The 27,050-nt window shown below is 44.1% G+C and overlaps 1 protein-coding gene across 2 annotated transcripts in view; it reads right to left on the bottom strand.

Moving 5' to 3' along the window:
• The window catches only part of MDGA2 (MAM domain containing glycosylphosphatidylinositol anchor 2), a 580,635-nt gene that overhangs the window by 206,045 nt on the left and 347,540 nt on the right, over positions 1–27,050 (bottom strand). For both annotated transcript variants that reach the window (XM_083166414.1, XM_083166413.1), the window contains exon 5: positions 6,839–6,971. In XM_083166414.1, coding sequence (XP_083022540.1) covers positions 6,839–6,971 — 133 coding nt within the window. The remainder of the gene's footprint in view (positions 1–6,838; positions 6,972–27,050) is intronic.

Below are 27,050 nucleotides of genomic sequence, written 5' to 3'. Positions count from 1 at the left end.
TAAGTTTTTTTTGTTTATGCCTATTTGCACTATATTTTGTTATATTCTTAACCTGTAGCCATGATACATTTGCACCTGTTTCTGTTACTTTTCTCTTCTCCCCCTCTTCCCTTCCTTTCTGTGCCCTTTAGAGCTTATTTCTTCTATATTTTATTTTTGAAGAATAAAATAAATGTGTTTTCTTGATGTTTATTGTGACTTTTTTTTGTACTGGTTTTTTTTTACAAAATAAAGAGTTTAAAAAAAAGATTTTGAGCTTCTCTGTTGAAGTTATCTAGTTTTATACTACAATGGATAGTACTTAGAGGTCTACTATAGTCTACTGTTAGGTGTTAGTCTGGTATTAGCTCTAAGATGAACAACACAAATTCCAGGAAATGTCTAGCAAAGTTCAAAATGTGATCAATGTCTTCCAGAGGTAAGTCATATCTTCCAACATGACCCATTACAGGAAGACAATCTCTTGTCAGTCCATACCAGCCAGAAATGTTTGGGACTATTTGTCAACGTTTACCCTAAAAAGCACTTCTTTCATTATCAGTAGTGTGGAGAGGTACTAGAGACCAGGTACCAGATACAGTTAACTTTATTTTTAATGTATGATAACCAGCTGTCTTTACAAAAGTCTTCTTTTTTCCTTTGTTTATTTCTTGTGCCACTTATTAATGATTGATAAGTTTGCAGATTTCCAGATGTGAGGTAACTGTCATGGCTACCACAGTCACATGACACTAAGAGGCTTCGGAACAAAGAAGATAATTTGCAAAAGACCTATAAAAAATGATGTATGCTTAAAAAGTACCTAATTTGCTGTCAAAAGAAAATAGCAAATAAACGATTAGTTTGCTATGTGTTATGTTCCCCAATCAGTATTAAAATGTTAAATCTCTGTGTTATTTTTACCACTTTAAATAAAATACACATATATGGGCCAATAGAGGAAGCTAAATCCTGCTATTTTACTTTTTCTCCCCATTATGGGAGTCCCCAAAGAGCCCCACAAATGACTTTATGTTAGAGAGCTGTATTTTTTCTATACTTTATTACCTACAGTACATTTCTATTTAACGCATTGATTGGATTGAATTGTTATGCTAGTTTTATTCTGTTAACTTCAATGACATCCTGTGGGTCCATAATTTCTAGTTATTAAGAAACTGAGAGGTTTTGTATGATTCATAATAAAGTGCTAAAGTTTAATTACTTGTTTTGCTTTGGCCTAGAATTAAAATGAGCTTAAAGGTTCCAGAACAATCCTTCTCTAACTCCCATCTGTCTTTTGAATTCCAACGCACTGATTTATAGAACTAAACAGAAGCTTGGATTGTAAAAATGATTTAGCCTTGGTCAAACATTAGATGTCAGGCCCTTGACTCCTCTATAGTTTCTGAAGAACCTTGTAATAATCAGTAATCTTTATATTTCTACTATTCCGACAGTTAACCAGATAAAGAAGCAGACTTGCAAATGTATTGTAAGAAATCATAATACTGGTCTATTTAAGATATATAATATGATAACAGTATTTTTTAGACTAATAGAAATTTTTTTATATTGCTGACATAATTGTTTTAACTTTCAAGTATAACCATAATCTAAGTCAACCATTGAGCATCGAATATGAAACATTGTCCCGTTTTAGAATTTTAGATCTAATGTCTCAAAATATTGATCAACAAGAAAACTTGTCATCTTAAAGGGTCTGTATTCTTAATGGATATTTGAGAAGGCTTTAAATATCTGGCTCCAATATGGGTACATACTAGGTGCTCCTTGACCCAAACCTTTTTAAATTCAACTTAGTTGAACTTTCTGTAAGAGGGGAAGCATTTCACTTTTATATCTATGATGTTCATGTACAAAAGTGGAGGAACTGAAAATTGTAATGCTGCTGCACTGCAGTGAAATAAAATTGTAATTTACTCTAGAAGAGAGTCTCTGATACTGCTTTCAGAAAGTGGCATCACTATGGCCACAACAGGGTGTCACCCGTTGAAGGGTGACATCACAGTGCTGACTACTGCTCAGTAACAGGAGCCTGTGCCACACTGTACTGTAATATGCAGCATCTGGCTCCTGTCACTGTGTAGCAGCAGGCACTGCAGACATTATAGACCCCTGGGACATGCCCAAAACTCTGAGGCCGCACTCCCTTTTACTGCTGCATGGCATAGCAATGTAGGCTACACAACACTGCTGCACAGGGTGTGGAAAGAGTAAGGACACCACTGCTTTCAGAAACTTGACATGAAAAATTGTCAAGTCTAGCAAAGCAAGCAAATTCCTGGGTCTCAGATCCATGACCTGGGCCGGGAGGAGGGTTTTTGACCTGGGACCTAGTACCAGATTACAGTATTTCTTGAGGAAACAAGCAGAAATCCCAGGTTGATTCATGTTCACATGCAAAAACCTGGTATATGGCTGCAAATTTGAAAAGTGGGATTTTAGGAACATTATCTGCAAAACCTGTGTCTACTTAATTTTTCCTGGTTCACGAAAAATTCAGAAAATTCCAAGGATTTTATTCAATAGGTAACTTAAAATATTACTTATTTTGACTTTAATTTTTGGAGAGGTCATTTAATATACAGGGATCAATATGATTTATCGACAATTGAAATTCCGACAATCACTTGGCCAACATTGTTATACTGGCAGGGTGTAAATAACGATGGTCAAAAACTGTGTATAGCTCTTGGAATATTTCTGAAATGGTTAAACAGATTTTGCTGTATCTTTGTGTGACATTTGTAAATAGTATTCAGAGTATGTCAGAAAGAGAGTTACAGATTTATGAAGAATAGGTGACTGATGCATTCATCATTTAAGAAAAAAAACGATCAATATAAAATTCCCATAAATATACTTTTTAGATGAATGCTGCATATAGTTTTTTTAAAATAAATAACTAAAAATATTTAAGGGGACATTATGTGACATCATTTGTTAAATTTATATAAAGCTTTTTTATCATTGGTACAAAATGAAAATGTCAATTTTTTTTTTCTCCATGTTATTGTTTAATTTGATTTGCTTTGGCTTCGGTCTATGGCAACACTTTCTAAAGGGCAGTTTATTAAAAAATATATATTTATGACATTGATAATATTTATTATTTTATGATTATATACAATACCAGTGGTTCCCAATCTTTTTTTAATCATGACACCTAGAGTATCACAATTTTTTCAAATTGTTTCTTTTTGATTTTTTTTTTTTTAATAAGTAAATTTTGTTTATATGTCATACCTAAGTTCAGTTATGTGATGAGGGACAATATTTGCTTCTGCTTGACCACATATGTTATGGATTGTCAGCCACATACACTGGTTTTGTCCTGAGGCACCCCAGAGTACCTTGGCACACACTTTATTTACTGTAAATGGGGCCCCATCATAAAATAATAAATGTTGCCAACCTTAAACCAAATTAACAATTAATTAATTTGATCTTTGACAAATTTTACTTTCTTAATCAAAATACAGAAACATTACTTTTAATACAAATTATATAATTAAAATAACAGTGCTCCCATAAAATTAGATAAATATTAGTAATGTTATTTTTCTACTTAATCAATAATAACAAATGTAATGATTGTCTGCATTAAATAGTGTATTGGGACTGTAGCTACAGGGACTGTAGCAGTTTGGGTTTTCTGATGCCTGGTCAATAACGGTAAGTTGCTCATAAATTTAATTTATGGACATTTTAAAGAAAAACTATAAATCTTATTTTTATACAAGTATTAGCAGGCCATTTTTAATTGGATTTAACCCTTTGAGTAAATTTGTCAAAATTGGTGTGAAAATTGCCAAGCAACCACTTTTATTCATCATAATGACCTGTAATGTTTACATTATATAGGATATATAATCCTTTTTCACACAACATTTTTTTATTTGAAGCTATATAACAAATCTGAGTGACGCTGGAATGTTTAGCAGATATTTTGCGCATCTCTCACAGAGATGTTGGCATTTTTAGCAGACATAACCAACTTGCTAAACAAAATCTTTCCATCTTTGATCAGCATTTGAAGAACAAATTTCATTACTTGTTTCCTAGCTTGGCCACAATCGCGGGCATCGTGTACCTTTAAGTTAAGGTACACGATCCCCGCGATGGACCAGATTTCCTTTGAAATTAGGTCCATTTTGCCGGCAAAGGAAAAATCGGGGGCATCGCGTCGGTCGGGACCATTAACATTGGTCCCGACGTGACCGACGCGATGCCCCCAATTTTTCATAGGCTTCAATGTTAAAATATTCTTTAACATTGAAATCGGGAGCATCGCGTCGGTCTTGTGCCATTATAATGGCACAAGATGAGATGGACTTGATTAAGTCCATCTCACATAGGAAAAAATTTGAAAAATGTGCCAATATGACCCATTTCACATTATATATAGCCCCGTCGTCACCCCACGATAGACGGCAACCCGAAGCGTGGCGAGCGCAGCGAGCCCGCGAGGGGCGGCGGTGCGCGTCCTCCAACCTTTTCATTCCTCTACTATCCACGTCGGCGTGGAGTTGAGAATATATAGTGTGGCGAGCGCAGCGAGCCACCGAGCCTGACGCATGGCGAGCGCAGCGAGCCCCGCGAGGGGACGCGTATACCTGTGAAGTTATACGCGTACGCTCGCCACGCTTCGGGCTCTGTGGCTCGCTGCGCTCGCCACACTATGGGGTTTATTCTAGTTCATTCTTTCTGACAAAATCCTTCTTAGATGGACAAAACCATGTGCACTGCAGGGGGGCAGATGTAACATGTGCAGAGAGAATTAGATTTGGGTGAGTTATTTTGTTTCTGTGCAGGGAAAATACTGACTGCATGATTTTACACTTCAATATAGATCTCACTTTGAAGAAAAACCCCACCTAAATCTAATTCTCTCTGCACAAGTTACATCTGCCCCACCCGCAGTGCACATGGTTTTGTCCATCTAAGAAGGATTTTGTCAGAAAGAATGGACTAGAATAACCCCCTATATATTCTCAACTCCACGCCGACGTGGATAGTAGGGGAATGAAAAGGTCGGAGGACGCGCACCGCTGCCCCTCGCGGGCTCGCTGCGCTCGCCACGCTTCGGGTTGGCGTCTATCGTGGGGTGGGGTTTACGTTGTAAAATTTTGGGGTCTAGGGAATATTTTACATTGAATCCAATGTAAAATCGGGTCCCAGGGACCCTATTCACATTTGATTCAATAAAAAATCGACGCGATTTTTCCGACACGACCACCCCGATGGAAATCGGTGTGGCCGTGCTAGGAAACAAGTACCGAAAAAATTATTTCTAAAATTTCACAAAAAAAAGTTTTGATTTAAGTTTCTATTATAGATTTACAATTTGCTTAGTATAATGCAATTACCATGGAAACCACAGTCACTTTATATAAGATGAGAGCAAGGACACTTTGGGATGTGCATAGCAATAACCCACTCCTTCCTCTGCCATCACCTGACCATTGAGGACCTCGGCGATTGACATGAGGTCAGGGTACAGTCTCCTACGGGCAAGAACCTATTATCGAAATTGTACACATAGAAATCTTTCTCATAAATCAATTTTACAAAGGGGTCGCTAAGTTATAGGAAAACCTCCAGGAGAAATAAATAGGAACATATGAAAAAGATGCTGAAATTGCTGTTAAAAACAACAACAAAAATCTATCTACGTGAAATGTGCTTTTAAATCTCAGGTTATATCTAAATATTAATTATACAGTTTTGATTAAAATGTCAGAGTACATTTAAATTTCCAATAAAACTGCTAATTCCAGCTGGATAGAGCTAAATTTAACTTCCCCTAAAACATAATTAATTTCTATCTTTTGCAGATGACAACTACAAAATACTTAACAGCCTGACAAAAATATTTATACGCAATTTGAGATCATTCCACATTTATCACAGCTCCGTGAGATGTTTTTGCAGCTTCTTTTTGTGTGTGTTATATAATTAGCTCTCTCAGCATTCTTTCCTCAATTTCCGAATGATAACTTGGCACCATATGTGACTCATACTTGCCCATTTTCTGGAAGGAGTCACCAGTCGGGTTAGAGAAGGTGGAGAATATGACTTCCGGTTTAGCCACAAGAGATTATTGTAGCAAATGCTACATGTACAGCTTGTATTAATCTATCTGTATAATTTATATAATTTATAAAACATTTGGGTAGTGTACGGACGGTGTAATGGTTAGAATTACTGCCTCACAGCACTGAGGTCATGGGTTCTAATCCCACCATGGCCGAGTTTGCAGAGTTTGTATATTCTCCCCGTGCTGGTATGGGTTTCCTCCGGTTACTCCGGTTTCCTCCCACAACCCAAAAATATACTGGTAGGTTACTCTGCTCCCAACAAAAATGTGCTAAATAATATGAAGTAGATTCTGATTGGTTGTCCATAGCAACATCCCATCTTTAGAACATCCATCATAGTAAATAAACCCCTTATACTCCAAAATTGTTGTTACCACAGAAACGGGATGTAATCATAATGTCAATATTAACAATATCAACACTCATAATGTCAATAGCAAAATGTTGACATGAAATTGTTAAAATATAGACATTAATCATGTCTATATTTGTACTACAGATCTATATGCACCTTGACATGGAAAATGTCGAAATTCTCAATGGATGTAAGGAGGAGGTTTAAGCTATAGAAAGGGAGTGTTAAGTGAGGGTTAGGTATAGGCACTAGGGGGTTGGGTTAAGCTTTGGAAAGTGAGGGATAGGGATAGGCAATAGGGGGTGGGTAAACTTTGGACAGGGAGGGTTAGGGATTGGCACTAGCGGGCGGGTTAGGCTTTGAGGTTAGTGCTAGTTACCTGTTTTGTTAGAAAGCTTGAAGGAAACCATCTTGTCGGGAATGTTGCAGACGTTCCGTACTGAGGCGATGCAGCTGTAATTGGCATAATCCTGAGGTCTGAGATTTTTCAGCTTCAAAATTTTGGTTTCACCCTAGCAAAGAGCAAAAGAATAAAAGACCTAGAGTAAAGTTTTTTGTCTGACATCTTGTTCCTCTGCTGGAAGAGAAAATCGTTAGAGTGAATTCTTGAACACTGTGCAACATATCGCACAAAAGGACAAACCGGAGAATTGACACTGCTATGTTGTCAATGATTATTACAACCAGTCGGACTAGGCAAACCTACAGAGAAGACATTGGAGCGCATCCACATTTTGTAACTCCCCCAACAGGAGAGAGCGGGAAAGAAAACTCTTAGTTTTGTTCACAGAATAGAAAAGTTGCAACAACCACAATAAAATAAAAAATTGCCGTTTCAGAATACTACAATAATTATGTTATAAAACTCTTTAAAGGCCCCATTTATAAAGTAATGATCCTCCCACATTGGCAATAGACCCCCAGTGGTCTTAAACCATAAAAGTAGTAACTCTACACCCACTTAGTCTTCAGTTTAGTTTCCATTCAAATATCCTAACACAGATGTGCCATACACTTTTAAATTAGATGTTATGGATTATTGAGGAGGTGGTTTGCAGGCAGGAGATGGTATGCAGGCAGGAGGTAGTATACAGGCAGGAGTTGGTATGCAGGCAAGGGGTGGTATGCAAGCAGAAGGTAGTATGCCAGCAGGAGGTGGTATGCAGGCAGGAGATAGTATGCAGGCAGGAGGTGGTATGCAGGCAGGGGGTGGTATGCAGGCAGGAGATAGTATGCAGGCAGGAGGTGGTATGCAGGCAGGGGGTGGTATGCAGGAAGGGGGTGGTATGTAGGCAGTAGGTGGCATGCAGGCAAGGGGTGGTATGCAGGCAGGAGGTGGTATGCAGGCAGGAGGTGGTATGCAGGTAGTAGGTGGCGTGCAGGCAAGTGGTGGTGTGCAGGCAGGAGGTGGTATGCAAGCAGGGGGTGGTATGCACACAGTGTTTGGTTTGAAGGCAGGGGGTGGTATGCAGACAGGGGTGGTTTGCAGTCAAAGGGGGTGGTGGGCAGGAGGTGGTATGTAGGCAGGGTTTTGTATGCAGCAGGGCCAAACTGGCCATCTGGCACTTCTGGCAAATGCCAGAAGGGCCGATTGCCAGGTGGGCCGAATTTGAGTCCCGCTTGCCGCTGGCGGCGGCTGGGAATCTCCTCTGTTCAGTGGTGCTGGCCACGGCTTTAAGGACATCCTTAAAGCCGCGGCTTTGGGAAAATGGCCGCCGGCCTCTTGCACTGAAGACCTGTCTAGACAGTGCAGGAGGCCACTACAAAGGGCGGGGCATCGGGCGGGACGAGGGGCAGAAGGATCCTCACAAGGCACTGAGTGAAGGCACCATACTTCCTACTTCTGGCTGCAGGCCTGCAGAAAGCCTCAGTGTCCATCCTAAATCAGCTTCACAGCCTCAGGTAAATAGCATTTGTACAGGGGGAGAACAGGACTGAGGAGTCAGGACACCACAGGCTTCTACCAGAGAACTTCTCTGAGAGAAGCCTTTGGTGTCCTGACTCCTCAGTCCTGTTATTGTGCAGGGGGAGCAGCCTGGGGTGTCCAGTTATTGTGCAGGGGGGCAGCCTGTGGTGTCCAGTTATTGTTCAGGGAGAGTAGCCTCTGGTGTCCAGTTATTGTGCAGGAAGAGCAGCCTGTGGTGTTCTGTTATTGTGCAGGGGGGGAGCAGCCTGTGGTGTTCTGTTATTGTGCAGGGGAGCAGCCTGTGGTGTCCAGTTATTGTTCAGGGGGGGCAGCCTGTGGTGTTCTGTTATTGCGCAGGGGTGCAGCCTGTGGTTTCCTCTTATTATACAGGTGGAGTAGCCTGTGGCGTTCTGTCATTATACAGAGGGAGAAGCCTATTGTGTCCTGTTATTATACACGGGCAGCAGCCTGTGTGGTCCAGATTGTTTTATATTCTGTTATGGGTATTACGGTGTGTTCCATAATGTGTAATGCCTCCTTTTTATGATACCACGCCTCCTTTCCATGAGACCACGCCCCCTTTTCGCTGGGCGGCTTTGCCGCGCAAGGGTCCCGCCTACTACAGGTGGGCCTGTGTGCTCAAAATGCCAGGGCCGATTTCTGGTCCCAGTCCGGCCCTGGTATGCAGGCAGGGTTTGGTATGCAGACAGGTGGTGGCACTGTATGCAGGCAGGGGGTGGTATGCAGGCAGGAGGTGGCATGCACCTCCTCCTGCATCTGCATTACTAAGGATGATAGATATATGCTAAGCTGCGAGCACCTCATCATATACAGATGGTTCGCCTGTCAGCCAGCCTGCAGGATTGCCATATCTCCTGAGCTGGCACAGGCTGGCAGATAGGAGCTCCATCTAACAAGGATGCACGAGCAACTCACTCGCTCACGCGTCCCCATCAGCAAGGCGGTGGGGAGCGGCTTCCCTGCCTGTTCTCGCTTCAGAGAGATGGGCAGGGAGTGGGGGCAGGCTGGGAGAGCTGCTGGAGGGATGCAGTTAAGATCCCGGCGGTCGGGATCCCGGCATTCAGAATCCCGACGCCGGAATCCCGACCGCAGAAATGCCGACACTTTCTCCCTCCTGGGGTGTCCACGACACCCCTGGAGGGAGAATAAAATAGCGTGCCGAGCGTAGCGAGGCACCGGGCCCGCTGCGTGGCGAGCGCAGCGAGCCCGCAAGGGGGGGCGATCCACGTCCCCCCCTTGTCGGCATTTCGGCTGTCGGGATTCCGGCATCGGGATTCTGAATGCCGGGATCCCGACCGCCGGGATTCAATACTGAATCCCTGCTGGAGATGCAGGGAGACCGGTGGAGAGCGGTGGAGCCTCCAAAAGAATGGGGTGCACAAGCTTCTCATCCACGCGCGCCCCTTCTGTCGGCGAAGAATGGCAATAGAACAGCCAGGAGCAGCTCCATTGAGAGCTGCTCCAACTGTATGATCCATGCGGAATGAGGGCCAATGTGTGACATAATGAGAACTGGGGGCACTGTTAAAGTTAAATGCCCTGGGACCCCAAAAAATCTTAATCCGGCCCCTGCAGTCTACCGTGGATATTGTAAGAGAAAATAAGATGAACTGTGGTGGTTTACCATTACACATCACATCTGTCTCTCTGGATATCAGGTAATAAATGATTTGTGTCCCAACGTTCCAGCGTGTGATTCACCATGCTGCACTGTACATTTCTAAATATGTCTTCAGTTTAGTTTCCATTCAAATATTCCAGCACAGATCTGCCATACACTTTTTATTTAGATGGTTATGGATTTGCAGAAGTTACATTTTCTCGAAGATTTATCTTCATTATCCCCTGCAGGCAAAGTCAAACTGTCATGAGACAAATTATGGCTAATATAAGAAATTCTAGCCCTGAAACTAACACTGTGCTGGATATTTAGTATGTGGTTCTTATTTAAGCTTTATATAATACTACAAGACCTTGGGGGTTACAAACTAACAAAAGGCAAATAGGCTGGAACTGATACCAACCAATCTTTTTGAATAACGATTTTTGGCGTACTGTCTACATTCTTTCAGCTCTGCTGCATACAGGACGTGATTCTGGTTTGTACGCAATGCCGATGTTTTCACAAATGGCTCGCGAATTGTTGCTGGGCGAATTTTCCCAGAAACCTTTACTGTGCAATTATATGCTAAAATGGGCAGAAGCTAATCGGAGCTTTGGGACGACCATTGCTATTGCATAATTTCCATCCACCGCCGCATAATGGCCAGTAAATTGATTCCGCAAATCGGGTCGCGGTGTAGAATTTGAGTGCCTCTATAGGGTGATCTGCTCTCTGGGAACACTGAGGGCTCTAAACTAGCACGTGAGATTGCAACTTTTTGTACACTGAAAACGTATCCTGACTGGCCATGACACACCTGCGTTTTTACGACCACTCCCAGTTGACACCCCTAAACACTGTCTTCTGGTCACTCACTCTGCGTCTGATCCCTCGGCGCAACCAATATCCCATATCACTATTGCATACAATAGCCACTTTGGGACTGCATCTAAAATAGGCCCAATATGCATTATGTCCCGGCATACTATGGGCCTTATTCTAGTTCTAGTTCTAGTTCACTCTTAGAGGCAAATTCCTTCTCACATGGACAAAACCATGTGCACTGCAGGGGGGGGGGGGGCAGATGTAACAGGTGCAGATATAATTAGATTTGGGTGAGTTATTTTCTGTGCAGGAAAGAAAAACCCCACCCAAATCTAACTCTCTGCACATTGTTGCATCTGCCCCACCTGCAGTGCACATGGTTTTGTCCATTTGAGAAGGAATTTGCCTCTAAGAGTGAACTAGAATAAGGCCCTATATACAGGGGCGGCTCTACCATTAGGCAGCTTTAGGCAGCTGCCTAGGGCACCAGGATCTGGGGGGGGGGTGGGGGGCACCACCAAGTCTACCTATCAAAAAATCAAAGATGCCTATGAGGATCTTTGTTGTACTTAATGCAGGTAGCTGCTGTGGAACTTAGACCTCACCTCCATACTTTCCTTTGAGGCATACTTCCCTACTTTTGCTGCCCCCTCCTCCTTGTGGATGGCAAATGGGGGGTCTCCAGGGAAAGCAGGGGATGCCCACCTTCCTGAGGGGCTGGGTAGACCACCCAATTTATGGGAGCCTCCCTGGCATTCTGGAATGTTAGTATGCCATATGCCATAGATGGTTGGAAAGTGCGTATAGGTGGCAGTATGGGGAGGGGGGCAGTAGACTGAAGTTTTGCCTAGGGTGCTGAGAAGCCTTGCACTGGCCCTGCCTATATATACTGTAATACATAACATAAGTATAATACAAATAAGAAAAGAACAAAGCACAAAACTTTAAATAAATGAATGACAGGGTACAGCAAGGAAGGTGTAAAGAAGGACAAATAAATAAGGCTAAGAAGAGAACCAAATGATTACTATAAGAAATTAGGTAATTTAAACCTGTAGGATGGGGGATGGCATGTAGGAACATCACATGACTAAGCCTGCCAATGATTTGGCTGCAGTTGTATAACTTTATTGAATTTGCCCAGAGACAAGATAGATTTTGGAGCTCCTCATCCCTCCGACACACACAAAAAAACAGGGCTGCTATTGGGGATTTATTTTCCCCTGAGGCTTGTAGACTGAAGAGAAGAGTGCTGCAGCGGCTGAGCAGCATGTTCCTCTTCACGTGCAGTGCTGTGTGTGTCTTCCCATCCTCCCGCACACTACCTCCCTGCAGCTTGCGCACTGTCCTGTCACCGAGCCGCAGGTTCGAATTCCATTGGACAGCCGCCGGGAGTTCAGCGCTGCTCTATGGTGCCTGCGGCTGCCTGCCACTGCCTGACCCAATCCACAGCGCGTGAGTGGTGGGGCATGTGTTCTCAGGGGAATCCAGTTATACTTGCCCCCCAGTCCTGCTCTGGCTGAGTGGAAGTGCTCCAGCCAGGGCTTGGCGCCCGGTGGAAGGAGCCTCCATTGTCTCCCAGAGTTCTGCCACTGTTTGGCAGGGAAATAATGTGACTTATACTGCCTATGGTGTGGCAGGGAGTATTCTGTGCTAGACTTCATTTCAGGAGTTGCAACTGTGAGCAAACTCTCAGTCTTCCCACCATCCCTCCCCAGTGGTTTTGTTGTTGGTAATTGAGTGTTGGCTGTTCTGTGGCGGGAAGTAATGGCAGGTCACAAGTCCGAATACAAATGCTTAGTTGACTGGTAGTTGGCTGTACTGCCAAGGGAGTATCATTGCCCAATAGGGTCAGTAGTCAGGGCGGGGGGTGAGTGGATACCTTTTGTTGCGTATAACAATTTTTGGGTCATGTTTGCACTCAGGCATGCAGGAATTGGCTGATTCTGGACATCTTTCTTTGCCTCCTTAACCTTTAAAGTTATTAATAATTTGCCATTTAATAAATTAGCAAACAGTATCACTGACAAATCTCAGTATCTTTATTGATTAGATATTTATTATTATTATTATTAGTAGTAGTATTATTACTACATTATTTGCAAGTGATGTGCATACATGACACACCTCATTTGATAGAAGGTTTAGTTATTTGCAAGCTAAAACTCCAGGTCCGGTTAGACATCAACTCAGACTGATGTTCAATAGGAGGAAAGGTTCTATTTACAGTCCCATCAGATATGTAAAAAAAAGTCTAAGAGTCATTTTACATCTCCATCATTATCTGAGACTCCTTAATACATTTTGGACCTTATGCTGGTCCACACGCAATGCTGCAAATTTCTTAGCATTGTGTGTGGATGTAATGCTGCCCACAGGGCCACCCCTTGCATGCCAAGAACCAAGAATGGAAGATCAACATCCATTCACAGCCTTCGGTGCGGGGGAGACATTCCCCAGTGCATGCAGAGGTAAAACACCTCTCTGGTGTCTTACCTCTGCGAGCGCCCCCTCTGTAGGAAGCTGACATCAGCTGCCCCTTCCCTGCACCCGCATACCATTTGCATGGGAATGTCCAGCATTTTTATGGGAGCGCCCATGAACCACTGGAAGTTCCCATGGGCTCTGCCGCCCCCCCCCCTAAATGCGCATGTGCAGGCGCTAAAAATCGTCCCCCTGTCCAATGAAACCAGAATAACCCCCTTTATGCAGTAAGTTCAGGTGCCTATACTAAAGAGAATTTGCCTTGTAAAGGGACTCTAAGGTGGATTATCTTAAATAAATGGATATTTGGGAATTTGTTTTGCAGTCAATCTTATGAACCACTCCTTGAAGATCCCTCTCCCAATCTGATGTACGGAAGAGGTTCTTGTCAAGTAAAATATATGGTGCGGAAATGGAAAGAATAGAATGTTTCTGAGTAGAAACACAGATATAATCAAAACAGGCAATGGTCTTGAAGATGTCAGAAGACTTGATGGATGTGAGGAAGTGACAGAGTTGCTATTATTCTCAAAACTCCAAGTGCGATAAATGACAGGAATCGATGACTGAGAATCTGCTTATAACAAACACACCTGCTAAATAGTCTTATTCAAAGGGTAGACAGAAACAATATCATTTTGTCAATATTAATAATTCAGTAGGGAATTCCCTACCATTTCTAGTTACAAGGAGTTTATAGGTTGGTGGACTCTTCCCAAGAAATACTGAAGTTCTATATAGAGAGGAGAAAATACAAGGGTGATCTAATCTATCATTATTCAAAATCTATCACATGTCTGAATTTAAATGATCTCAGCCAACATGAATTATTTTCCCATAATTCTGCCCCGATTGTCCACTCTTAAGGTGCCCACACACGCACCGATCCCGCCGGTGCGATGCTATACGATGGGGTGCGCGCTCCCGCGGCACCTCATCGCACAGTACAAAAAGTATGTGCTGCACATACTTTTTGTACTAGCTTTTTCTAGCATAGCATCACATCGCATGCACATCGTATGCACAAGGCATACGATGCAATGCTATGTGTGCTAGTTAAGCCCACAACGCACGCCGGGATCGATGCGTCTGTGGGCACCTTGAGACCCATTTCTCTTACCGGCCATATCCTACTCTGATTACCAGCAGATGACTCATGTTGTCCAATCAGCAGCTAGAGTGCCCCATACAAGCTTCTCCCTGCTCACTTCTCATTGCCAGTGCATCTTCTGATGATATTGCACAGCGCATGCCTGTTGCTTCTGGTTGCTGAGTTTGGCTCCACAGGATCTCACTGATGCTGTGTTTAATTCAGTTCCAGAACATCCTGCTGCATTCTACACTCATTACCGTCTTTACCAGCTTTATCCTTCATAGACCTCATTGCACGAGCGCTAACCATTCCACTGTAGTGCAATACTGTTCCAGACTACGGTGCACTAGAGATGCCAGCCTATTCCTGTTATTTAGTCTTAGGACCTTATTCAGGTACGTTTGCAGATAGCCTGCGTTCACACGGGGACTGCTGTTTTGTTAGTGCGCATGTGCATTTCTGCGCATGGGCATTTTCAGGATGCGTGCACCCACAGCAAACATTCTGGTCGCCGGATGCTCGCACCCAACACAGTGGTGGGGGAGGGGGGTTGCGGAGAGGGGCATGGGGCACCAGCCATTTCCATTAGCATATGGGAACGAATCACCGGATGTCAGCCCACAACTGACTTCCCCCTTTCTGAGGCACCCCCGCACATCCACACACCCCTGCCTCCCGCCCTGCTCCTGGCCGCACTGGCCACCGGTGCACGTGTCAGTAAATGTGTGGTGCAAATGCTTTTGTGGGGGGGATGGGTGGCAGGAGCGTTTTTTTTTTTTTTTAATTAGAGAGGCCAATTCCAGAATCCAGGGAATCCTGGGATTGACCATCTTTCAATCCCGAATCCCGGAATTCAAAAAATACCCCGGTATGGGCATCCCCACTCTTACACCAAATTATAAAGTTTGTCACCTCTCCGGCAAGTTATTTCTGAAATGCTTACATCAGACTTTATTTTATATTTTGCCACAATGCCCTGGAAGATGAAAAAGAGACAATCCTTTTCTTTAGCTCTTGCTCGGCTTCTGAAATTGTCACATGTCATCTGAGGTAACGCAGGCAGACGGCTGGCAAGCTGTCTCAGGGAGAAGGCTGACGGCTCTATATCCTGTGAAAAGTACTTTATTGAGAAAATATATTTCGGAAAGTTTATAGCTTTCTCTGAATCAGGTAGAGCCTTATATATTAACAATATGAAAAAAAAATCCAAAATCAGTTGTTGAAGCGCAGAAACAACAGAAGTTTCAAAGTGGCAGAACAAAAGTTCTGTGTGGTTCCAACAAGTATTGTACAATCCGCTAACATATCGCAAGAAAAGTATATCGCATTACAGCCAAACATGGGAGTTCTACTTAGGAGGGGATGTACATAGCAACCAATCAGATTCTACTTCTTAGTTATTTAGCATGTTCTGGAAGATAATAGATAGAATCTGATTGGTCACCCAGAGCAACATCCCATTTTTAATAGAACTCCCATTTTGGAAAATTTACTCCAATGGAAGTAGAATTTTTTTGAAACATGTATTGATGTAGTGCCAGTAATCATATTGCAATGTACAGAGAATATTTATTCAATCCTGTTACGATCCACCTCTGGCAGGTCTGTGTTACTGCAGCCTGACTTCTGTATGATTAGGCCATTAGCACTCTGCCTGTGTGTTTGGCTTGTGTACTATCTTCCGCAGTGGTCCCGTGCCAGTTGCATACGGTAGTGCTCTAAAATTATGTTTGTCTTGTGTGTCTGGTTCTTCTTCTTATGTCCCTGTCTGACTCCAGTTCCGTACTTGTCTTGTTCGGCCTCCTGTAGCAGCCTTCTCCCATAGTAAGTCCTGGTGGGCCTAATCCATTGGGGAAAAGTGGCTGTTAAAGGTGAAGTTATAGCATGCAGGAGGCTTTAAGGACTGCTGGGCAAGAGCAATAGCGCCACCTGATGGCCATCATAACAAATCCCTGCTGATTTCTCCAACAGGTGGATATACAGTACAAAGCAGTGGCGGTTTTTACCGGGTAAAATCCGCTATTATAGTGAAGCCAGATGCAGTCTGTGAGACTGCACTGGCTTCACTGTGACTGGCAGTGACTTCCTATTGGAAGTCCGACCTGCCAGTCACCAAGGCAGTCCCATTGGGAGGTGTTCCCTCCCTCTGGGACGCTTTGTTTTGGGCTGGTCCTGGTGCCTGTAACTTATATTATACAGGCACCGGGACCATGATTACTTCTATGGGCTGTTGCCGAAGCAGCCCATAGAAGCTGGCCTGATGCGCAGAACATATGTTTGTACTGCGCATGCGCCAGTCCCGGCACCGGTCATCATAGGACAGGTGCCGGGGACAAAGGGAGGGGGGTGCCTGCCGCTAGAGGCAGCCGCCCCTTACCTAAAAGAAGTAGGAGCCACCACTGTATATAAACAGTTCAGTATTCAATCCTGGCCAGGACTCGCCATCCCTGCTGCAGACTCCCCTCACTATGGAGAGTCTGTATTGTCAGAAGAAATGCCTGTGGATAGTCGAATCCCTGGTAATTTCTAGACAAAGTGCAGCCATTTTCATCAATTCCTGGCAGTTCCAACAGTCGGTACATTGAATACCATAATTCCATAATTCAGGATGTATTTTTTTTTTACGGTTTTCTGATTCCAGTTCTACAGAACATCTACAGGATTGAAAGGCAGATCCATTCAGAGGGTGGTGTGCGGTTAGGAACAGCTGGCATTTCTAGAAACGAGGACGCCGGACACATTTTTTCAAGTGGTGAGGCCAAAGTATGCTTCTCTGGATTTATACTTCCTGGCCTCGCAAGGTGCTAGTCTTTGAAGCTGTAGCTTACTCAGCTGGCCATCTAGTAGTACCAGGGCCGGCACTAGCCGCTCAGCAGGTCCTGCAAAACAGGTAGGCGCCGGGCTGTAGAGGCGCACTCTCTGTGTCTGTTCTGCCGACCCTGCTGCTGTGCGCTGCGCCTGTCAAACTTTATGACGGCAGCATTGAAGTCAGAGCGGCTTTCCTCACCCACAGATCCCCACCCATAGCAGACGTTACCCAGCACAGATCGGATCACTGTTATCGATCCGATCTGTGGCTCCGCAGTCTGCAGCATTCCTGGCACCCGAGCCCCTGCTGCCCTGACTGACAGCCGGCGCCGCCTAGCAAAACGGGACAGCTGAGCGACGGCTCAGCTGTCCAATGGTATTTGATGAAGCAGCCTGCAGCTCAGCGGTGGCCACAAAGATGAAGAAGTACCGATATATATATATCGGCTTCGGCTCTGTGGCTTGCTCGCCACCACTCTACAATAGGTAATAGATACAATAGGTAATAGATACAATAGGTAATAGATGGTGGTGTGGACATGGGAGGGTGGTTTGAAAGTACCTTTAGTTGTCGGAGACAGGTGGTGCCGAAAATCCTTACTTATCGGTTAAATAGCGGCTAACGTAATTGGCGTAGTGGTGGCTTCAAAGATGAGGAAGTACATATATATCTATATGCGTGTATATATATCTATTTATGGGGTGTGTGTGTGTCTGTCCTATTCATGGGCATGCTAGTCAAGCCATTCATGGGATAGATGAATGCGGCGCTGTGTGTGTATATATCACACTCATCTATCCCACACCTGTATTAAAAAAAATTGGAGTAAAAAAAATATTGTATGCGTTATTTTTGCGTCAAATTTTAAATAGTTTAAAGATGGTTAAAATAGACCACCTCATTGTAGTTTTTTTTGTAGTGATTGATTAGGTTATGCTTTTCATTTTAAACCTGGCACCTCATTGCTCACTCTCTCAATTCCTCCTTAAAGTAAGCGGCACTACTACTGTGGGCACGGTGTATAAGGGGTATTACTGTGTAGCCTAACATGAAAAAGGGTACTACTGTGTGTCATAAGTGAATATGTGGTGTATTGTGAATAAGATGTGCTACTGTATGGTGTAATATGGTACGTGGGTACTATTTTGTGGCCATGCTTCTTGTAAAATCAAGCTAATTTTTTTTTGCGTGCGCCGAAAGTATTAGAGGGCGCAAATTTATATTTTGCAGGAGGGCGCCAAGCACCCTAGCACCGGCCCTGAGTAGTACACAGATTGGTTGTTATGGGCAACCAAACCCCATTTACATTTTTCAAAGTTCAAGTAAATCTACCTTTAAGGGGGGTATTCAATCCTGAGTTACGACTGTCGGGCCGGCCCGGCAGCCATGACCCGGTCCTGTTCTCTTCCCACTTGACTGCAACCCAGCAGGCGGGATTCAATGTCTCACCTGCCGAGTACCAAAAGGGGGGTGTGGCCGCAAGAAATGGCTGTGGATCATCGGGATGTGGCCGCGAGCTCGACAACCCATGGCCGTTCTCAGCAAAATGAGCCGGACTGCTTTTAAACTCGGACTCGTTTTGCCGAGATGCCTCTTCAGTGCTGTCGGGAAAGACAGCATTGAATAGGCGCCAGACTCTATTTCCCCCATCAGTAATAGCGGTGGGGGATTGAATACCCCCTTTATTGTGAACCAACTGCGTTATACTGTGCTGGGAGATGCGACTACACAAGAATGTTTATATGGTGATTACACATTTTTTATATTTGGAACAGTATGTTCTCTTGAGGAGTGTTATGTGACATGCGGGTAGTAGGAGAATTCTAAAATAAATGAATGATTAAGAGTGTGTCTAGTCACAAAATGAATCACTCACCAAGCATTTGCATAATGTCAAAGCAGAAATAAAAACACCTTTCTGGCCAAATAAGTAATTCCGCAGAAGGAAACATTAGCATTGTGTGTTATTACTAACATCATACATTTTTGACAAACATTTGATGAGTTGTTGAACGTTTGTTGAAATAATGACGGATATTTCTCGCAAAGTGGAGAATAGACACAAAATGTGTCTTCTTATTCACTGAAGTGCAAAAAAACAAGTTTCACTTTTGAAGAATGGGGTTAGTTAAACAAGATATAGGTCTAAGCAGGACCCTTCTTCCTAAAGCACGGGAATGGAAAAACTTCTACAGAACTTTCATTCTCATCCATCTCGGAGAACCTGAGATTACAAGTTATCGCTGTATTTATGAGAAATATTATGCACCATTCAATGGCATTCCTCCCAACATTGGCCGAACCAGAAGCGGGATACTGCTCGTGCCAGAACATTTTTGGGGGTGTGACCTATTGACAAGGGGTGCGGCCTATACTCATGGTGTTCTCACGAGGCCATGCCCAATTTTTTGCTGCTGTGGGGGCATGTCCGGTGGCTCTGTTAGACATAGCAGAAATAGATGCTGTGCGCATGTTCACAGCGTCTATTCACGGGGTGTGGCAACAATGTATCCTAAAGGCCAATGCATTTGAGCCACCTATTGTGTGTGGGCCAGCGGTGAGTGCTGATGCGTGCTCCCGCATCATCGCTGACATCACCACTCATGGTATTACCAGCATCCTGATATGGAAAGTCATCCACATCGGGGAAAATCTCGGAAGCGGGTAAAAATTTTCAACCCAGAGATTTTTCCCCATCATCGCTGTCCATTCATGATGCTGGGCAAGATCACTCCGTGTGTATGGACCTTTACTCGCATCAAATTGGATGTGTTTGACATCTGGTCCGATCCAATATCCGGTCCGGTGTATATCAGATCGGATTCAGAGATTGCAAGTGATACATACAAGATTAATAAGAACCAGGAGGATCTATAAGCACTTGCAAGGGGTCCCACACAATACATCATATGCTAATGGACTGCATTCAATGTACCGTATGCAATCCTGTCGCTGGGGAGCCTGGCGTCTCCTGGGCGGGCAATTGCCAAAGTATCGCTTGTGAGGCTGTAGAGTAGTGTGTGGGCCTTTACTCTGCCACCTGTAATCTCTGTGTTGAAATAAGTAACAAGGATATTCCCAAAGTGGTAAAATGAAACTTGGTAGGACATGTAACCCAATGGCAATGAGCATGTAACCCCCTGGCAATAAGCAAGAAACACCTAGCAAAGAGCATGTAATCTATAGCAATGAGCATGAAACACCTGGCAGCAAGCATGTAACCCCTGGCAATGAGCATGTAGCACATGGCAACAAGGATAAAACCATTGGCAATGAGCATGTAACCCCTGGTAACGAGACATAGGTAAAAAATTATAGTTGATGTACAGTATGGGGGAGGGAAGCCAGAAACTTTTTTAACAGGGGGCACAAGATTTCTAATTACAGCTAAATCCACAAAAAATTCCTAGTATGCGCAAGCATGCATGGCCAATAACGTGGATTCTATTCTATCTAAATAGGTCCCTAATTATGGAAACCATCTATTATATTTTAGAAGGTGATAAATAAATAAGAAGTAGATTCTGATTGGTTACCCATAGCAACATCACATTTGAAATAGAACTCCCGTCTTAGTAAATTTCCCCCTTTGTATCTTCCGGTCACTTTCTCTTGCTTTTTTTGTTATCATTTTCAACAGAACATACAGAAAAGGCCTATCAAACATAAAGGCAGTCTGTAGAAATGATTAATGTTTAAAAATAGTTTTGTGACATCATGTCACAAGCATGGAACCTATAGTATAGTTGGATTGTGAGGTGATGGTTGTTATGCAAATCATAGGAAGGCGACAATTACTGACAAAAAGAACAGCTATTTTTTAATGTCTGACATTTTGCATAGTTACAGACTTAAAAAGTTTCCAGTTCATCGCGTTCAACAGTTTACTTTTCTCTCAACTATTTTATATGTTCTTACTTAGAACATCATGTGACATTGGCCATCCTCATCGGTAATTGTCTTGGTAGGTGTCTCGGCAATATTAATGGTCGGGCTTCTTTAAATTTTAGTGGTCGGGCTTCTTTAAATTTTAGTGGGAAATAAAATTCTGTAGATTTATGTTGCTATTGTGACCACTGGACTGTATGTCCTTTGTAGTTTTATTGTTAATAAAGTTTCTTAAAGACATAGAAGACTAGAAAGGGACTGTGGGTGACAAAAGTGTTGTTGCAGCTGTAACAGATGTGACTTAGGGATGGCCATCGATTATCAAAGGTTTGTGGCCGATGTGGAATACTTTTGCCATCGATGGGGAGAACTACTGTAGATGGTTTCCCTCAATTGATGGCACAGCAAAGAAGATGTTTTTCTTTAGTTTTCTTTTCCAAAGAGCCGGGACGTGGAGCATAGCTCCGCCCGACATTCATGAAGTCCCGCCCCATGTTCTGATTGGCCTACGGGCCAACCATTAAAAGAAAATGGGTGACAACCGATAGTTAAAACTAACGATGGTCATCCATCACATAGTTTATTAACTCCTTGAGTGGTGGGTTTTGCTGGGGCAGGACAAACCTACCAGGGCAGGTTTATCCTGCCCCAGCAAAACCCACCACAGATCGTAGGGGCTCCCTCTCACCTCCACTCTGGCATTTGAACTGCATATTAGTGGTATGCCCGGAAATTTTGCCGGAACAGCCCGCAGCGCAGCTGAGCCTGGAAAATTTCAGGGCATACCACCCAAGAAGTTAATATCGTTGGATGCTTGCAGAATCGACATCAATGACAACTGGACCTATGGCCATCCCTAATGCGACTTTATGGCACTACCACCACATGCAGTGGTGTACAGGGTCTCGCAACGCACATCTCATACATACCTACTTCTTAACCGCATGGTCGGCGCAGGGGCTGTGTGACCAGGGTGTATATGCAATGTGGCTCTGCCCCTCTGAGATATAGCACCATAAACCAGGTAATGTATAGCGGAGGGGGGGGGTTACTATGACAAATCGCATTGTTGTTGGGTCCCCCTTGGTCCGCCCATTCTGGGATGGTAGGCAAGTATGCAAAACCTACAGTACACCATTTTTTTCTATACTTCCCAGTCTGGAGTTCCGTTGCAGTGACAATGACTCTGAGTACTTGGTAATATGCAGGGGATTGGTACTAAATTCTGGCGGTCAGAATCCCGGCATTCAAAATCCTGACGCCGGAATCCAGACATGGGGGGGAAGTGGATCGCAACGCAGGGGGCCCGGTGCCACGCTACGCTCGGCACACTAATTTATTCACCCTATATGGGTGTCGTGGACACCTACGGAGGGAGAAAGTGTCGGGATTTTGGTGGGCGGGATTCCGGCGTCGGGATTCTAACTACATCCCATATGCAGGGCTCAGAGAAAATTGATATCCAGGTATTTATTTATCTATATGCTACGCTTTATTATTCTGAAGTATATGTTATTTTGCCTTTGGCGCCTGTTTATTTACGGTATGCAGACTTAGGTTAACGTAGTGTTTTACAGTGTATGAAGCGGCTAGTAAAAATGTTCTATATTAAAAACATTCTATAATATCTTCAACATACCTGGACAATGTCATGATACTGTATATCTATCGTATGTTCCAGGGCACCCAACCCTCATGCACAGAAATAGAACGTGTCAGGTTTTCTCTAGAGAAATACTTTCTCACTGGTGCCAATTAGGCCGTGTGATGGTTTATTGCATTTTTTGGAGTTTGAGAAAGGTGAGAGATCTTTAGAACAGAGGATGGTTTCAAAAACTTTTAAAGTGTATAGTTTCAGATTTATTAGACTCGGCCTGATTCAGATCTGATGGTAGGGCTGGTAATATTTGGAGCTCGGTGGTCAGTTATCCACCTCCCCACCAGAATGAAACCCCGCCCTATGCACACCTGCAAATTGCTTAGCATGGCTTATGAAAATATTGAAGCCTTGTGATACGCTGAAAATCCATTAACAACCGCTCACCACGGAAAGATTCCACCAGTGTGTGCAGTCTGTGCATAGTCCAAGACTTACTCAGCGGCTGTGATAGAATCAGGCTGATTGGGGGTGGAGCTGATGTCACATGACTTCCCCTCGCACACCTGGCCACGCCCCTCACCATGGAATGATTCCACCAGTGTGCGCAGTCTGTGCATAGTCCAGGACTTTCTCGGCGGCTGCAAAAGAAACAGCAGGATCAGGGCTAGAGCCAGGGGCGGATTGGCCCACCGTGAAACTGGGGCATTTTCCGGTGGGCCGGTCCGGATTTGCCCAATTTTCCCCATGGCTGGGCCTCCGCTTTTCCTGCTGGATGCCCACAGTAAATACGACCTCGGCTTTGACCAGTATAAAGATTGCAGTGGATCGCTCTTGGGTGACGTCACCATCATTAGCATTACCACCCGCCCTAGCTGCCACCAGCATTACCACCAACCCACCACCCCCGTGCTGCCACCAGGATTTAGTTACCAATCCACCCCTGGCCAGAGCTGATGTCCCACAACTTCACCTCAAACACCTGGGCACACCTGCGTTTTCCCAGACACTCTCTGAAAATGGATGGCTACCACCCCAGCTTCCTGTCAGTAACCTTGCAAATGGCCAGCGATCAAAAAGTATCAGGATATTATTGCAGGACAACCTCGAACATGTTTACTATGGGCTATAGGCATGAGCAGTCTATCGATAACACACCCTCCAACTGTACCTCTTTGGCCAGGATAGTATTTTTTTTATGGCCTATACCTGCCAAAAAGGCTTTGTACTGGTTTTATGGGTCTCCAGCTGTTCATTGAAAGTATAAGAAAGGGTGTGTGACCACGCTCTCTTTTCTTTTTTGCCACGTCCCTGGTGGATGACAGTGAGAGGCAGAGTGAGACAAGGAAAAACAGTGGGAGACAGGTTAGTGTTTCAGGGGCAGCTGTGTGGGCCTCTTAGTGCTTAAGGGCCCCAGTGCACTGCACTTGCTGCACCAATGGTAGTTCCGCCTCTGTCTGATGGACAATCTGTACTGAGCATAGAGCAGGGGCAAGTTACAGTTGTTTGACCAATGTTTGAACCTAAAGAGGCACCAAGCAGTTGTTGAGCTTTTAAAAAAGCTCAAAATGTGCGTCTCAGTCCTTGGGCATTCTGGCGCACAGCTGTACACTAGGAAACGCTTGTAGTACAGACAGTTGTACAGTGCCAAATAAAGCCTTCGGGGGGGCCCGGGCATTTTAGGCACTTGTCATTACTGGCCACAAACTGCACTGGAGAATATTACACTGTCAAAACACAGAGTATAGGCGGTATAAACTTGGTCAATGGGTAGCTGCTGGTGGGGGGGATATATATATATATATATATATATATACACATATACATACATACAGTACATACCACTTGAAAAGCCTGTGTTTGTCCCTATGCACATTCTATAGGACTGTAGGAGACCTCACAGGCTCAGTGCTGCCTCTGATTGAAAACCCTCCCATGACTAGGCTGCTGCTGTCCTCCATGGGCCTGAGAAGCATGTAATGAGCTCCATCAAACAGAGCTCAGCACAAACCTCTCAGCCTCTGCCCTCATGTGCAAAGTGTCATGGGACTTATTCAACTCCCAGTAATGCACTGCACTCTTGTGCAGTGGGTGTGCCTTGACCCCCTTTAATCCAGCCCTGCAGTTGTAGAAATCTTAGCGTCAACAGACGCCCATGCGGACACTGCAGCAGGTTACTCTGAATCAGGCTCATCAGGCTCACAATGTACATTGTGGGCCTGATGCTGATTGAAGAAAAAATGAATAATACATTTTGCCTTATTGACTAAAACAAAATAAATTCATATAAATCCTATGGAATGTATTATGTTCACTGTAAACTGTCAGAGAAAAGAGCACACATCCAGAATGCTGACGTCTTAGACACAAGAGCTAACACTCCAAACAGTTGTAATTGGGGCATTTTGTCTCTGCTTTTAATTTTTCAAGCTTTTATCATTCCACTTTGTGAATCATTTTGTAATACTCGGGCTGGAATTGGTGCTTATGAAAATGTACATCCTGGTGTCTAAGCATTCTTCTTTATCATTCTCTACATCTTGACAGCTACATAGATAAGTGTTAATTGGGAATTAGGCCACAAAGCAGGCAAGCATGGTTTACAGCTAAGCCATCATTTTGTCTATTTAGGCTAATATCTATAATTAACTAATACTGGACCTGGACCGTGCCTGCCACCAGGTGACTGCACGGCTTGTCCGCTGCTGAACAGTCACGCACTGCTGCCATTGCCGCCGTCTACCAGCTCTGCTGTGACCCGCCGTGGAACCTGATAAGCGGGGTTAGCACAGGGGTGGAAGGAGCTCCCCTCCGCTGGCTATCCTGCTGCCAGGAGCTCTCCTTCACCGGCTCCCGCATTTCAGGGCTATTCTGTGGGGTTTTTTTACATTTAAGAAGTGGGCACGCAGTGCGCATGTAATTCACCCCTGGGCAACGAGCATGTTATCCACTCCTGAGCAACGAGCATGCAATCACCGCATGGCAACAACAATAAAACCAACTAATGGCAAAAGGCATAACCCCCCCCCCCATGGTAACGGGCATGTTATCCCCCTGGGCAATGAGCATGCAATCCTCCAATGGCAACAAGTATGAAACCCCCATGGCAACGAGCATGCTATCCCCCAGGCAACGAGCATGCATTCCTCCCATGGCAACAAGCATGAAACCCCTTTCATGGCAATGAGTATGTTATCCCCCCTGGGCAACGAGCATGAAACCCCCCCTGGGCAACAAGCATGAAATCCACCTTGGCAATGAGCATAAAACTCCTGGCTACTAGCATGTAGGTAAGTGGCACTTATGTGGCATAATGTGTAATTGGCATCATGGTGTGGGGCGTATTGTCTAATTGGCATCACGGTGTGGGGTGTTATGTGTAATTGACCTCATGGTGTGCGGTATAATGTGTAATTGGCATTATGGATAAACAGTATGTAATGATTTATGTTGCCTGTGATTGCTTGGGCTGGATTTGTGAGGCGTACTTGGTCACTGTGTGGGCCTTTATGTTTATATGTCACTGTGTGGCCTTCAGCCAACCAACTGAAGCACGGGAGGACAACGAGCTTTCCTGCGGTAATCAATGTCTGGTCATGCAGGTTGCAAAAGTGAGGTTTAAGGTAATTATTTTCCTGTTAGACCACACCCATTATAACTAGACCTAGCCTTTGCTCGCTGTCTTCGGTCTGACTGCTCCCAGGACAGATACAACATATTGTGGCAGATACAGCATATTGTGGCAGATATTTCCACATGAGGATGATGTGGAAAATCCAGACCAGGTTTTAAAGCAGCAGCAGCTGGTGTGATCATGAATGAGCTGTTTAGCAGCACCTGTGGTCAGTGTTCCTTATGGTGGAATAGCTGCCCAGGTGATAGGCCTGGGGTGTGGGCTACAGTAGGGACCACTGGAGCTTTCTGAAGAGTTTGTACAATGCTGTGACTACCTGTATGCTGCAATGCTGTAACCATTATTGCCTCTGCTGATTACCTGGTATGCTGTTTACCTGCTACAAAATAAAGACCAAGACTTCATCTTATCCAGTGTATGTGATTCCTTGTCACCGTATCTATATATGTTGCTGCTACCTAGCACTGTGCTATTGTTCTAAATTATATTTTATTATTATTATTATTATTATTATTATTATTATTATTATTATTTATTACTTGACAACTTTATATTGCCTGCTGGTGAACATGTCACCTTTGAAAAAGTTGCCTTTGAGCAACGAAATGCGCCAGGCCACTTCCACTCTGCTACGTGACTTTGGACTTTGAACTCACTTGGACCCGCTCTCCCATTTTTTGATCCTCCCACTTTGGTCTTCCTATTTGCCAATACCAACTGGATACAATCTT

Source organism: Crinia signifera, chromosome 12 (assembly GCF_055691185.1).
Source record: "Crinia signifera chromosome 12, ASM5569118v1, whole genome shotgun sequence".
NCBI classification, from domain to species: Eukaryota; Metazoa; Chordata; class Amphibia; order Anura; family Myobatrachidae; genus Crinia; species Crinia signifera.
Note: the sequence above shows the minus strand (reverse complement) of the source record. Positions and strands in the feature narration are given on the sequence as shown.